The sequence below is a fragment of the Physeter macrocephalus genome, chromosome 2, assembly GCF_002837175.3.
Source record: "Physeter macrocephalus isolate SW-GA chromosome 2, ASM283717v5, whole genome shotgun sequence".
Lineage (NCBI taxonomy): Eukaryota > Metazoa > Chordata > Mammalia > Artiodactyla > Physeteridae > Physeter > Physeter macrocephalus.
The window spans coordinates 9842513-9854888 of NC_041215.1; the positions used below are offsets into that span (position 1 = coordinate 9842513).

At 50.6% G+C, this 12376-nt stretch overlaps 1 protein-coding gene across 1 annotated transcript in view; it reads right to left on the bottom strand.

Annotated features, from left to right (window-relative positions):
* Positions 1–12141, bottom strand: part of SQSTM1 (sequestosome 1) — a 13615-nt gene extending 1474 nt beyond the window's left edge. Inside the window, exons 1-7 of the mRNA XM_007118580.4 lie at positions 11886–12141; positions 9715–9810; positions 8202–8431; positions 7965–8106; positions 7079–7159; positions 1156–1370; positions 692–887 (exon numbers count right to left, since the gene is read on the bottom strand). Coding sequence (XP_007118642.1) covers positions 692–887; positions 1156–1370; positions 7079–7159; positions 7965–8106; positions 8202–8431; positions 9715–9810; positions 11886–12090 — 1165 coding nt within the window. The 5' untranslated portion in view covers positions 12091–12141. The remainder of the gene's footprint in view (positions 1–691; positions 888–1155; positions 1371–7078; positions 7160–7964; positions 8107–8201; positions 8432–9714; positions 9811–11885) is intronic.
* Between the last annotated feature and the right edge of the window lie 235 nt (positions 12142–12376).

The following is a 12376-nucleotide window of genomic DNA, read 5'->3' on the forward strand; positions in this document are numbered from 1 at the left end:
GGTTGCGCGTCCGCCTGCCGATGCAGGGGGACCGGGTTCGCGCCCCGGTCTGGGAGGATCCCACATGCCGCGGAGCGGCTGGGCCCGTGAGCCATGGCCGCTGAGCCTGCGCGTCCGGAGCCTGTCCTCCGCAACGGGAGAGGCCACAGCAGAGGGAGGCCCGCATACCACAAAAAAAAAAAAAAAAAAAAAAAGTCATTGCCGTGTGACAGTGATGAACCAGAGCAGGGTGTGAATGGCCTCTTTTATTCAGTGTGAGCTCTCCAGGCTGGCACAACTCTCCACCTGACCCTACTGCTTCCACACCACCTACTTTACACGGTGGCTTCCTGCCTGGCTCCTACCGGAGCCTTGGCTAGGACTCCTGCTCCAAGGTCAGCACTTTCCATGAGGAAACAGTGAAGATGGACCCCGAGTCCACTTTTAGTAGTGCATGGCAGTGCCAAAAGCCAGCGCCACCACCACATCACATCTGCCTTTGTAATTCTGGGTCTGGATGTTAAGTTTTAGAAAGCTGAGCTTACTAAGGCTCAGTATAGACACAGAGGACAAAACCAACTCCCAATTTTCTCTTACGTCAACAGACAAGCCATGCAGTACAGAACATAATGTCCTTCTGTGTTGCTAAAAGCAAGTGATAGGATGCTCTGAACGGAAAAGATAGAAATACAAAATACTTGAAATCTCTTGCCTGGTGGCAGATGTGGGTACAATGCAGCTTCCTTCAGCCCTGTGGGTCCTTCCTGGGAAGGGTCCAGAGAGCTTGGCCCTTCAGATTCAGGCATCTGTAAAGACTGGAGTTCACCTGTAGACGGGTCCACCTCTTTTGAAGACAAATGAGTCCAGTCATCATCTCCTCCTGAACAGTTATCAGACTCCATCTGTTCCTGGAACAAAACCCCCCATGAGCACAAGGACAAGGACAACAGGCCACCTGACCACAGCCTGGGAGAGTCAGGGCATGGAGGACTGGCAAGAGGCTTCTGCTTTACAAAGTTCTAGCAGAGGGTTCACAGAACAACTTAAATGCCACCAACACTCTGCAACAGAAATGGGTCCCTCTGGCTGTGTGAGTGCCAGGGAAGGGCTGTGCTTGGGGTGCTGGGAGAAGCTCTGGGCGGCCACAACCTGGGGATGGCGTGGGAGGGTGCTTGCCTCAGGCTGACCCCCTGACTCCAGGGCAATCTTGTTCACTTGCTCCACCAGAGACTGTGCCATGCCCTCCACATCCCCGTCCGGCTTGCTGGGGTTGGAGCAGCAGCTGCTTGTTTGAGAGCTACACTTCTCCTCTGGGCTGGAGCTACCTGGGGAGGTGGGTGTCAGGCGGCTTCTCTTTCCTCCATGTTCCACGTCAATATCGACTTCAATGCCTGGAAGCCAAGGAGAAAACAAAAACTTGATTAATAGCTAGCATCCCAGGTGAGCTGCAGAGCCAGAACAGACCTTGTTTTCTCCTAACCATCTAGGACAGCGGCTGCACAGCAGGCAGGGCCAGGCCCTTGGAACAGGGTGAGAGCCAAATACCACGTGTGGCCAGTACCACCTGTGCCACAGTGGTGAGGACCACATAAAGCATCACACTTGCGTGCAGGGGCCTAGTGATGTGAAAAACATGCACACTGAACACGCGAATTTTGTTTAGGCGGGCAGACAGCCCGTGCAAGCTCTGTGCAAGGCCCATGAAGCTGCAAGCACTGGCTGGCGTGTCTACCTCCAGTCTCTCACACTCTGGGGCACATGCTCACTGAGGGGAAGGGAGGGGACAATCACCGGGGCTATGTTTTTAATTATTTTTAATTTCTCAAAGGGCATGCCCATAGCTTAAACAATTTTAAAAGGCTATAGAATGGATAAACAACAAGGTCCTACTGTATAACACATGGAACCATATTCAATATCCTGTGATAAACCATAATGGAAAAGAATATGAAGAAGAATATATATATGTATTACTGAGTCACTGCTGTACAGCAGAAATTAACACAACATTGTAAATCAACTACACTAAAATAAAATTTTTTAAAAAAAGACTATAGTCTTCTATAGAAGATTCCCTGCCGCCCCCCCCCCACACACACACAGCCTGGCCCACTCCCCAGAGACAGCTTTCAACCCACAAATGCTCTTTCTTTCTTGACTGCTTCAAGTATACTGCTTATTTCTTCCTCTGGAAGATCAACACTTTACCACCCCTTCCCCTATCCTTTCAAAAACTCAAGTTTTGGTAAAAACAGCATTCAGTGTTTACGTTAGTGCCACTACATAAATATTGTTCTTTGCTGGGCCAAGTACTGGCCTTATTTACTCGTAGAGTCTTTCTGTTTCTGTAGCAGTAACGATGTCCTCCTTTTCATTTGCTAACTTTCCCCATATTCTCCCACAGTTTCTCTATAGTGTTTTCTACAACACAGGTTAAGTGTAGTGTATCAGATACCGCATCCGTTCTGTTTTTTTCCCTGGAGACCACCCCTGGCAGGCATGGAGCTTCCAGCTCCAGCCTGGACAGGCAGCTCTCGGGGCCAGAGGCACAGCTACACCTTTCCTTCCATCCTGGCAACTCCTCTTGTCACTCTTTCATGTGTTGGGTACCATTTTCAAGCACCTCTTTCTTCATTCTGGGCTTATTTCTTCATTTTGGCCAGAGAGAGGGAGTTCAAGCCCAGGTAAGATGATTAAGACCCTTGCATTCCTGACAACTTTGTTCTGCTCCCACACGATCATTTTAGTTGGGTATAGAATTCAAGGTTGAAAAACCATTTTAGATGAGCCTTTTGAAGTCACTCGTCTTCCAGCTCTTGCTGTGCTCCTTGAATTCCCAAGCTTTTATAGCAACCTGGAGAGTTTCCAGAGTCTCTCTTTATCCCAAGGGTTCTGACACTTGACAATAACCTTTGGTGTGGGGTCTTTTTTTAGTCATTGTCCAAGGCATCTGGGGTCCCTTTCAATCCAGAGGTTAATGTCCTTAGTGCCAAGAGACTGTCTTGTATTCTTTGTTCATTTCCTCCCTACAGTTCACTCTGTTCTCTTTCTGGAATTCCTTCATCCTATATTGGACCTCCAGGATTAATCCTCAAATTATCCCATCTTTTCTCTCCTTCTGCCTCTATTTGTTTTGCTTCCAGAGTATTTCCTTGAGATGATCTTAAAATCTGAGATTTCTTTTGAAGTTGTCTTTTTTCTATTTTTTTTTAATTTCCAAGAACATTCTATTCTGTTCCTTTATGTTATCATTTTTATGGTATCCTGTTTTTCATGGATACAAATACTTTTTTGTATCTCACTGAGGATGTTAACATTCTCTTCCCTGTAAGTCCTTCCTCAAGTTCCTTCTTTCCCATGCATGGAGGTTTTCCCCAAACTGTTGGTGATCCATAGCTGTCTGATCCTAATGAGGCACTAAGGAAAAGATGATGGGAAGCACTCTCCATGGGGCCAGGGCCGTCATTATCTTCCAACTGCAGGGTGATGGGGTGCCCAGCCAGGTACTGGGATCCTAGATGGCAGAGCTCTCAGATGCTCCTCTGGTGCATTCAGCCTCTCCTGAGCAGGGACTCCCCAGCTTCTGCGGCACTCACTCTCATTCATGATGCCCAGTCTCAGGCGACACTTGACAATAACCTTTGGTGTGGGGTCTTTTTTTAGTCATTGTCCAAGGCATCTGGGGTCCCTTTCGATCCTGAGGTTAATGTCCTTAGTGCCAGGAGACTGTCTTGTATTCTTTGTTCATTTCCTCCCTACAGTTCACTCTGTTCTCTTTCTGGAATTCCTTCATCCTATATTGGACCTCCAGGATTAATCCTCAAATTATCCCATCTTTTCTCTCCTTCTGCCTCTATTTGTTTTGCTTCCAGAGTATTTCCTTGAGATGATCTTAAAATCTGAGATTTCTTTTGAAGTTGTCTTTTTTCTATTTTTTTTTAATTTCCAAGAACATTCTATTCTGTTCCTTTATGTTATCATTTTTATGGTATCCTGTTTTTCATGGATACAAATACTTTTTTGTATCTCACTGAGGATGTTAACATTCTCTTCCCTGTAAGTCCTTCCTCAAGTTCCTTCTTTCCCGTGCATGGAGGTTTTCCCCAAACTGTTGGTGATCCATAGCTGTCTGATCCTAATGAGGCACTAAGGAAAAGATGATGGGAAGCACTCTCCATGGGGCCAGGGCCGTAATTATCTTTCAACTGCCGGGTGATGGGGTGCCCAGCCAGGTACTGGGATCCTAGATGGCAGAGCTCTCAGATGCTCCTCTGGTGCATTCAGCCTCTCACTCTCATTCATGATGCCCAGTTTCAGGCTGGTGCCTCACCCTGCCCTGTGTCCCTAGTGTCCCCACCTCTGAAGCTTCCCTGGGTCAAGTGCTCCAGCAATTAAATTAAACACCAGATCTCCTGCAAGGGTTGGCAAGGGCCAGCATCTGGCTGACTGGGACTTCGAAGTCTCTACATGATCCTTAACAGGCATCTTCAACCCCTCCCCTTGTTCCCTGGCCTTCTCTGGTCCCTGCACAGCCGGTCTTGCTTCTCAGTGGCATCCCTATGCAGGCGCATAGGTTTCTGATGCCTCCACTCTGTTGGTTACTGTCCTCTATCCACTTCCCATCTTCCAAATTTAGATAACTTCATTTTATCTTGTCCTCTATTACTTTTTTCTCTTGTTCTTTATCCATGATGCTTTATATTTTTTTGTTTAATCCCTTCACTATTATTTTAGTAGAGTTTGAGGAGCAAGCAGAGATGAAAGCAGGTTTAGCTACTGGTGCCCCATCTGCAAAATTTAAATTGTTCTTCTTCTTCCATTTCCCCCACAGCTTTTCATTAGGAAAAGGTTCAAGCAGTCAGAAAAGCTGGAAGAACAGTACAATGAATACCTATATACTTTCTCACTTTTCTAAATGGGTGAATGATGTGACGCTTCTGTAAATGGATCATTGAGATTTTTGAACTAGGGTTTCTCCAACTTAATGATAATCTGAGACTTCAGGGCTTACAAGACTGTACCAGTCTCTGCCATGCTGTCCCCAAAGCCTCTGTGTGGGGGCATTTATGGAAGACCCCATGACGAGGAAGGGCCCTGCTATTTTACATCCTAGGTGTCGGTGAAAGCGACCTCCACCCTGCACCTCACGGTGTTGCTCAGCTGACTCTCACAGTACCTACCAAAAAAAGGCCTCAGGTTTGCACTTTAAAGCCACCGACTCTCTGCACACATTGCCCTCTGGGAGGTGTTAGTCGTTACATCCCCTCTGGGCCCATGCTCTGGGAACAAATGGCCCCTTGTAGGCAGTTAGCAAAGTCATTCTGTTAGTTCCTCATAAGAAAGGAAAATACCCGTAACTCCAACAACAGAGTTTAGCCCATTCCTCGAATGGGTCTTGTCAATGGAAATTACTCAAAAGCATATTTTACTGAAACTTTTCTTGTTTTGTAGGGTTCCAGGCTCCTCCCTAGTTAGTAGAAACCAACTCCATCCACCTTCGAAAGATCTAAAAAGGCCTTAATCCTTATCCCAAAAGATCTCTGAGCACTTGTGTCCTGAGTGGGGAATCCAGGTCAAGTTCTGAAACACTTCACAAGCTCAGATGGGTCTCGGGATGGAGAGCAGGCGTGACGCAGAGTCTCCTTGGAAGCCTTCAGAACACAGACCCCAGGCCCTACCCAAGACCCACTTACCGAATCAAGGGACGTGGGACTCCGCACTCTTTTAAAGTCCCCTGCCTGAACCTAGACTTGGTATTGTGACTTCCCAGGTCGTCTCGTTCATTCTTTTAGTGAAAAACTTTGTTCTTCAGAATAATTAGTTTTAATAGTTTCCATACACCAAATTATATACCAAAAAACCCAAAAAAAACCCCAACCCTTTGTTGGTGATTCTGATGCTCAGCCAGAACCACTGTCCATTTACTATCTTCCAGAGAAAAACTTCCCATGGCCCCTAAGTAGCAACTCATTAGTTGGAATTCCTTAAAATTCTACTATGTCTTTCACTATGTCTTAAACGAGTGGCAGGGTTTAGGGATAACCTATCTCCCAATTATTTCAACACTACTCCACTGTTACCCTCCTTAGAAAGCATTAAATATAGCAATTCTTTTTCCTCACTCTCTCAAGAACCTTTAACTCCAGTACAGAAACCACGTGTGAATTGAGCTATTTCAGGTAGCAGCAATACTGAGATGTCACTGCTGTTTCAAAGCTACTTCAATGAGTGTGAACAGAAATGGTCTCAGTTTGGAAGCAATGGCAGTCATGCTCTGTGAGCCACAGGGTGGATGGTGGGTGGGGTTGGGCACCCTCCTACAGCATTCTTTCAGACGTGGACAACACAACTTCTGGACAGACCAGGTAGGCACTTTCTGCCACTGCAGTCACAAAGATGAGCTCTATTCTAGTCCAAGATCATGGATTCATCATAATCACCTTCATTAGCTGATTCTTGCTGCCAAAACACAGCAAGTGCTTTCTAAATTCTTGGAGCTTTTGGCCTCAGGCCGGGCACACTATGGAGGCTCATCCACCCAGACACCTACCCTGGGCCTGCGCACTGGGAACCTGGCGGCACACAGAGAACCTTCCTCCCTTACTCCTTTCTCTCTGGCACCGGCACAAGCCCAGCACTCACGAAGCGCCACGAAAGGTTGGGGGTTGCAAAAAGGGAGGAAAAGCAATATGGCATCTCAACTAACTACTCACCCAAGTCCTTCAAGAAACCCCAAGACTCACATTAGGAGAAATACAGACTGGTCTTCTTCCAAAGGACAAACAGGCAGAAGATGACAGGCCAGCCCTGCAACTGAGCCTGGTCACCCTCCCTAGTGGGATTACCCCAACCAAACGTTGGCTGATTCCACACTCCATGTGGAAAGCTCAAGAATCTGTCAGGGAATGCAACTTCAAGTGGCCTGTGGTGCAGCACTTGGCAAAGTTTGATATGTGGCAACAAATCCTTACTGGTCTCAAGGACACATCAGCTGCCGCTCCTCTGCAGTATCCCAAGTGAAAGCCACAAAACAGCCACCTACACACTGGTTACCAAAATGCTCTGCTGATATCAAAGGACGGACAAGGCAACCACTTACCCAGAGGGCTGAGGGCAGCTGCCACACTCTCCCCTACATTCTTGAGGAAATTCACACTAGGATCCTCCGATGGACCAGAAGCTTTGATTTTGAAAAACAAAAACAAAGATACACTTAATTCAAAGCATGTCTCTCAATGATTGATACCTGTCGCAGTCCTGTCACCTTCATCCCAGGAGCCCTCCCCCGGGGCTTTGGTCCCAGCAGCCTACACTCCAGTGCTTCCCTCTCTCCATCCCTCTCTAGGCCACCTCTTGGGCCCCTTCGTCCTTCAAACCACTTCCCCTTCTGCTCCCCCTTCATCTGTGTTCCTGGTGCCTACGTACTCCGCAGGGGGCTCAGTACATACAGTATAAAATATTATTTACTCGAATCAAACACCCCCATCTTTGTCCCTAAAGATGAAGTGAATCAAAGGACACAACAGGATTAATAAAATCAGAATAAAACCAGAATCCAAAAGTTCAGAATGCAAGCTATATGTAAGTTTTTAACCTGGGGACTGTGTTTTAAAAGACTCGTGCAAATTTGGCTCTGACTTTCCTGACAGCTAGCATAAAAGAGAAGGGAGTACACTGCGGAGATGCAGGTGCTGGAGGGGGCCTCCCGTCTGTACGTGAGGACCACCTCAGAGGGCAGCGTGAGGAGGTGGGCAAGGGCAGGTGCATTAGTGGCCTTGGGCACTTAGGCACCTCAGTTTTCCCACCTGTACAATGGAGATAATGCTCCACACTTTGCTGGGTTTTGTGAGGATTAAATGCCAGGAATGGCCATGAAGTGCCCAGCCCAGCCATAGGCACATAGGATTTCAGGACACAGGGAAGGCCCTCCAGCTCTGCCAGCCCTCACATCTCGCCCTTCAGAGGCCAGCAGACACAAGCCTCACCTGATTCTGCAGCGGGGGCAGGGTGGGCATCCCCTGCTCGAGGAGGACGTGGGCTCCAGTTCCCCGGCGGGCCCATCTCCCAGCCAGGCCACCCAAAGTGCCCGTGTTTCAGCTTCCGGAGCCAGCGGCTGTGAGAGAAGCCCTGGGGAGGGGTAGACAGAGGGGCAGAGTGGTGCCAAGTCAGGGGGCTCCTGCCACCCTGCACCCACCCCGAGCCCACAGGGAGGCCCCACTCACCTCAGAAGGGTGCCCAAAGGGGCTGGGGAAGGCAAGCTTGCTGTGCTCCCTGTGCATGCCCTTCCCCTCACAGACAGAGCATAGGTCATAGTCAGGGCAGACGCTGCACTTGTAGCGGGTCCCCACCACTGGCCCGTTGCAACCATCACAGATAACGTTGGGGTGCACCATGTTTCGGGGCACCTCCTGAGCACACGGGGGTCGGTGGTCCCGCCGGCACTCCTTCTTCTCTGCAGGCAGGGCAGAAAGCCATGACATTTTTTTTTTTTTTTCCTGCGGTAAGCGGGCCCCTCACTGTTGCAGAGCACAGGCTCCGGACGCGCAGGCCCCGCGGCCATGGCTCACGGGCCCAGCCGTTCTGTGGCACATGGGATCCTCCCAGACCGGGGCACGAACCCGCGTCCCCTGCATCGGCAGGTGGACTCTCAACCACTGCGCCACCAGGGAAGCCCTGAAAGCCATGACACTCTTTGTGAGCCACGGAAGACGCCTGCTTCTCACCACTATGGGGCCATCAGTCAGCAGGTCCCTCATGCCACCATACAGACACCAAATCCACACGAATTCACTTACTCAAGTGACAACAACGCAACCTCACAGCCTGCTAGGAGGTTCACAGTCCCTGTGCCTGTGACATGGGGACGAGTGGCCTAGGCAAGAGCAAAGCAACAGAGAGTTGTGTCTGCATGGCTTTGGCCTTGCCCTGCACTAAAATAAACCCTCAGCTCGTGGGCACAATCAAGTGTGAACCCAGGGACTTCCCTGGTGGCGCAGTGGTTAAGAATCTGCTTGCCAATGCAGGGGACACGGGTTCAAGCCCTGGTCCAGGAAGATCCCACGTGCCACAGAGCAACTAAGCCTGTGCACCACAACTACTGAGCCTGCGCTCTAGAGCCCGCGAGCCACAACTACTGAAGCCCACATGTCTAGAGCCAGTGCTCTGCAACAAGAGAAGCCACCACACCGCAACGAAGAGTAGCCCCTGTCGCTGCAACTAGAGAAAGCCTGCGCACAGCAACGAAGACCCAATGCAGCCAAAATGAAAAACAAATAAATTTATTAAATTTATTTTTTAAATTTATTAAATTTTTTTTTTTTTTAAGTGAACCCAGAGGGCTTCCCTGGTGGCGCATTGGTTGAGAGTCCGCCTGCCAATGCAGGGGACACGGGTTCGTGCCCCAGTCCGGGAAGATCCCACATGCCGCGGAGCAGCTAGGCCTGTGAACCATGGCCGCTGAGCCTGCGCATCCGGAACCTGTGCTCCGCAACAGGAGAGGCCACACAGTGAGAGGCCCACGTACCACAGGAAAAAAAAAAAAAAAAGTGAACCCAGAGACCCTCCGACCTCACCCCCCGTGGTGGGTATGTACTCCTTTTTCAGGTCAAGCACAGCAATGACTATGGCCGTCTTAAACAGCCTTCAGTCTCCTCACCCCTTCTTTAGGGGAACGTCTCCATAACCTCAAGCCAGTTGTACTCAGCAGGGAACACCTGGCTTCAGGCTGCCCCTTACCTTTAATGTAAATACGGAAGATGTCATCCTTCACATATGACATCGCCATCTTCAATTCCTCATCACTGGAAAAGGCAACCAAGTCCCCGTCCTCATCTAGATTGTTTAAAAGAAAGCAAGTGAACACCCAGGGCTTCTCAGTTGGACACAAGCTGCTGAAAAGGGCTGAGGCCAGTGCGAAAGGGGCACTTGCAGGGCTACAAACTGAAGCCCACTTGTCTGAGCCAGGGGAAAGCAGGGCTGAGGCCAAACTGCCCATTCACTCTGCCACTGCCTGGAGAGTAAGTACTCCAACCTGGGCCCTGGGCGCACACGAGAGGCAGAGTACGTGTGTGCAGGCGCAGCAATGGTAGCACCTGGCCACCTGCCACTCTGCCTCTGCACCAGCTGCCCTGTCAGAAAGGTGCTGTCTCCATCCACATCCAACCAGACCCAGCCCCCCATCAACTGTGGGAGATCCCCATCTGTGACCTGCTCCTCAGGGGTCCAGCCCCTCCAAAGGCCTTGGACCTCTTGTGGCTTTGAAGAGTAAAGTAGAATACATCTGCCTGCTTCCTCCCCCAACACCAACAAAGCTAAAATTATGTATTTATATGCAGTCTCCAGTTTTTAGATGTTGGCTCAAATGGTTTAAAGCATCACCATGCAAGACAAACCACACCATACATCTGCAGGCTGGTTCAGGTCTATGGGTCACCAGATGCAACATCTACCATAAAAACAGGGGCTGTGTCAAAAGGTGGAAACAACCCAAATGTCCATCAACTAATGCACAGCTCAACAAAATGTGCTGTGTCCATAAAATTGAACCTTTCCCAGCCCCAAAAAGGAATGAAATACTGATACATACTACAACACAGGTGAACCTTTGAAAACATTATGCTAAGTAAAAATGCCAGTTACAATAGACTACATATTTTTACATGAAATGTTCAGAATAGGGAAATCCATAGACAAAGTAGATTAATGGTAGTTTAGGGCTGGGGGTATGGGATGATGGGGATGGGAGAATAGCTAAAAGGCAGAGTTTCTTTGTAAGGTGATGGAAAGGTTCCAAGATGACTGTGATAACGGCTGCACAAATCTGTAAATATGCTAAAAACTGTACACTTTAAATGGATGAATTCTATGGTAGGTGAACTGTAGCTCAATAAAACTTATTTTAAAAAAAGGTGGAAGAAATCCAAAAAAGAGAGGATATATGTATATGTATTACTGGTTTACTTTGCCGTACAGCAGAAACTAACACAACATTGTAAAGCAACTACACTCCAATAAAAATTTTAAAAATAAATAACGATCTACTCTGAAAATAAATTTTAAAATTTGGGCCCCTGGCAAGATGGCAGCAGTCCTGAGGAAGGTCCTAGCACGGGCCCACCTACCGGCAGGCCCGCCTCCGTCCCAGTCACAACCACCTCCCCCAACCCCACCCCCAGCAGCCACCAGTCTTAACAGCGCAGCTAGAAACTGAGCTGGCTCCTGGGCTCTGTCCCTACACCAACACTTCTCAAGCACGTTTTCATCTGGTCCCTCTATCCACTGCCAATGGGATAACGTCTGGACTCCGCCTGGTCTTGGGCGTTCTGTGGTCTGTCCCCGATCTCCCCTCCCAGCCGCCGGCCCGGAACTCGCGGGCCAGGCCTTACAGCTGAGTCCTCCTCCCCAGCCGGCCCTTCCTCCTACTCTGCCGGCCCAGGCTCTTCCGGGTTATCATCACAACCCCCACCTGGCACTAGCAGGCCCAGACTCGGCAGCAGCAAGATGTCACTGTAACCTGAGTGCCCCTCTGACCACCCTGTGCCTGCTCGCGAGCCGGTGACGACGCCCCGGTGCGCCTTCGCCAAAATCTGCAACATCATGGCGGGCGGGGGTGGGGGTGGGGGTGGGGGAGGAGGTCTCTTACGCCGCCAGGCCTGAGATCCGCCCGGAGAGCCTGGCAGCGCCTGACCCTACAAGGGCCGGCTGTAGTCACCACTCTTCGTCACCAGGATGGCACCCGAAGCCGAACTAGGGACCCTCGCGGGCCGCCGTCCACCCAGCGAGCAGCCAGACCAAACCCCCGCAGACGCCACCAGGCCCGACGAGAAAGTAGGGGCAGCCACCCCACCGGCAGGGCAGGACTGCGTCACGACCCCGCGCCGCTGCCTTAGGGCGCCCGGCCCACTCACCGCGGTAGTGAGCCTGGAAGCCGCCGGGCCGTAGTACGGGGAACAGGGCGGCCACCCGGCTCAGCAGCCGCTCGCAGGGCCGCGGGCCAGGTGTGGACTCAGCTTCCGCTTCGGGCTCCGGGCTAAAACAGAAGCTGAAGCGGCGGATCTCGCGGGCTACGTCCTCCTTGCCCAGAAGGTAGGCCTTCACGGTGAGCGACGCCATCACCGCAAGTTGGGAAGCAGGAGCGGAGACGTTAGGTAGCCGCTCAGGCGTGCGGCTTTTGTAGGGCACGCTGGGAGCCCCGCCCCCCCCACTTCCTGGGGGCGGGGTCTGAGCGCGCCCGCTCCAGCCCTTGCCGCCAGGTCGTCGCGCGCGAGCCACCCTGCGGGAGCCCCAGACTCACTACAGCCTCCTCGCCGCTGGGCCCCCTCATTGCCGTCCCCTTCCCTCATTGCCCCTAATGCATCAGGGACCCCAAGAGGCCGGCCCCGCAGTCCGACATCTCGGT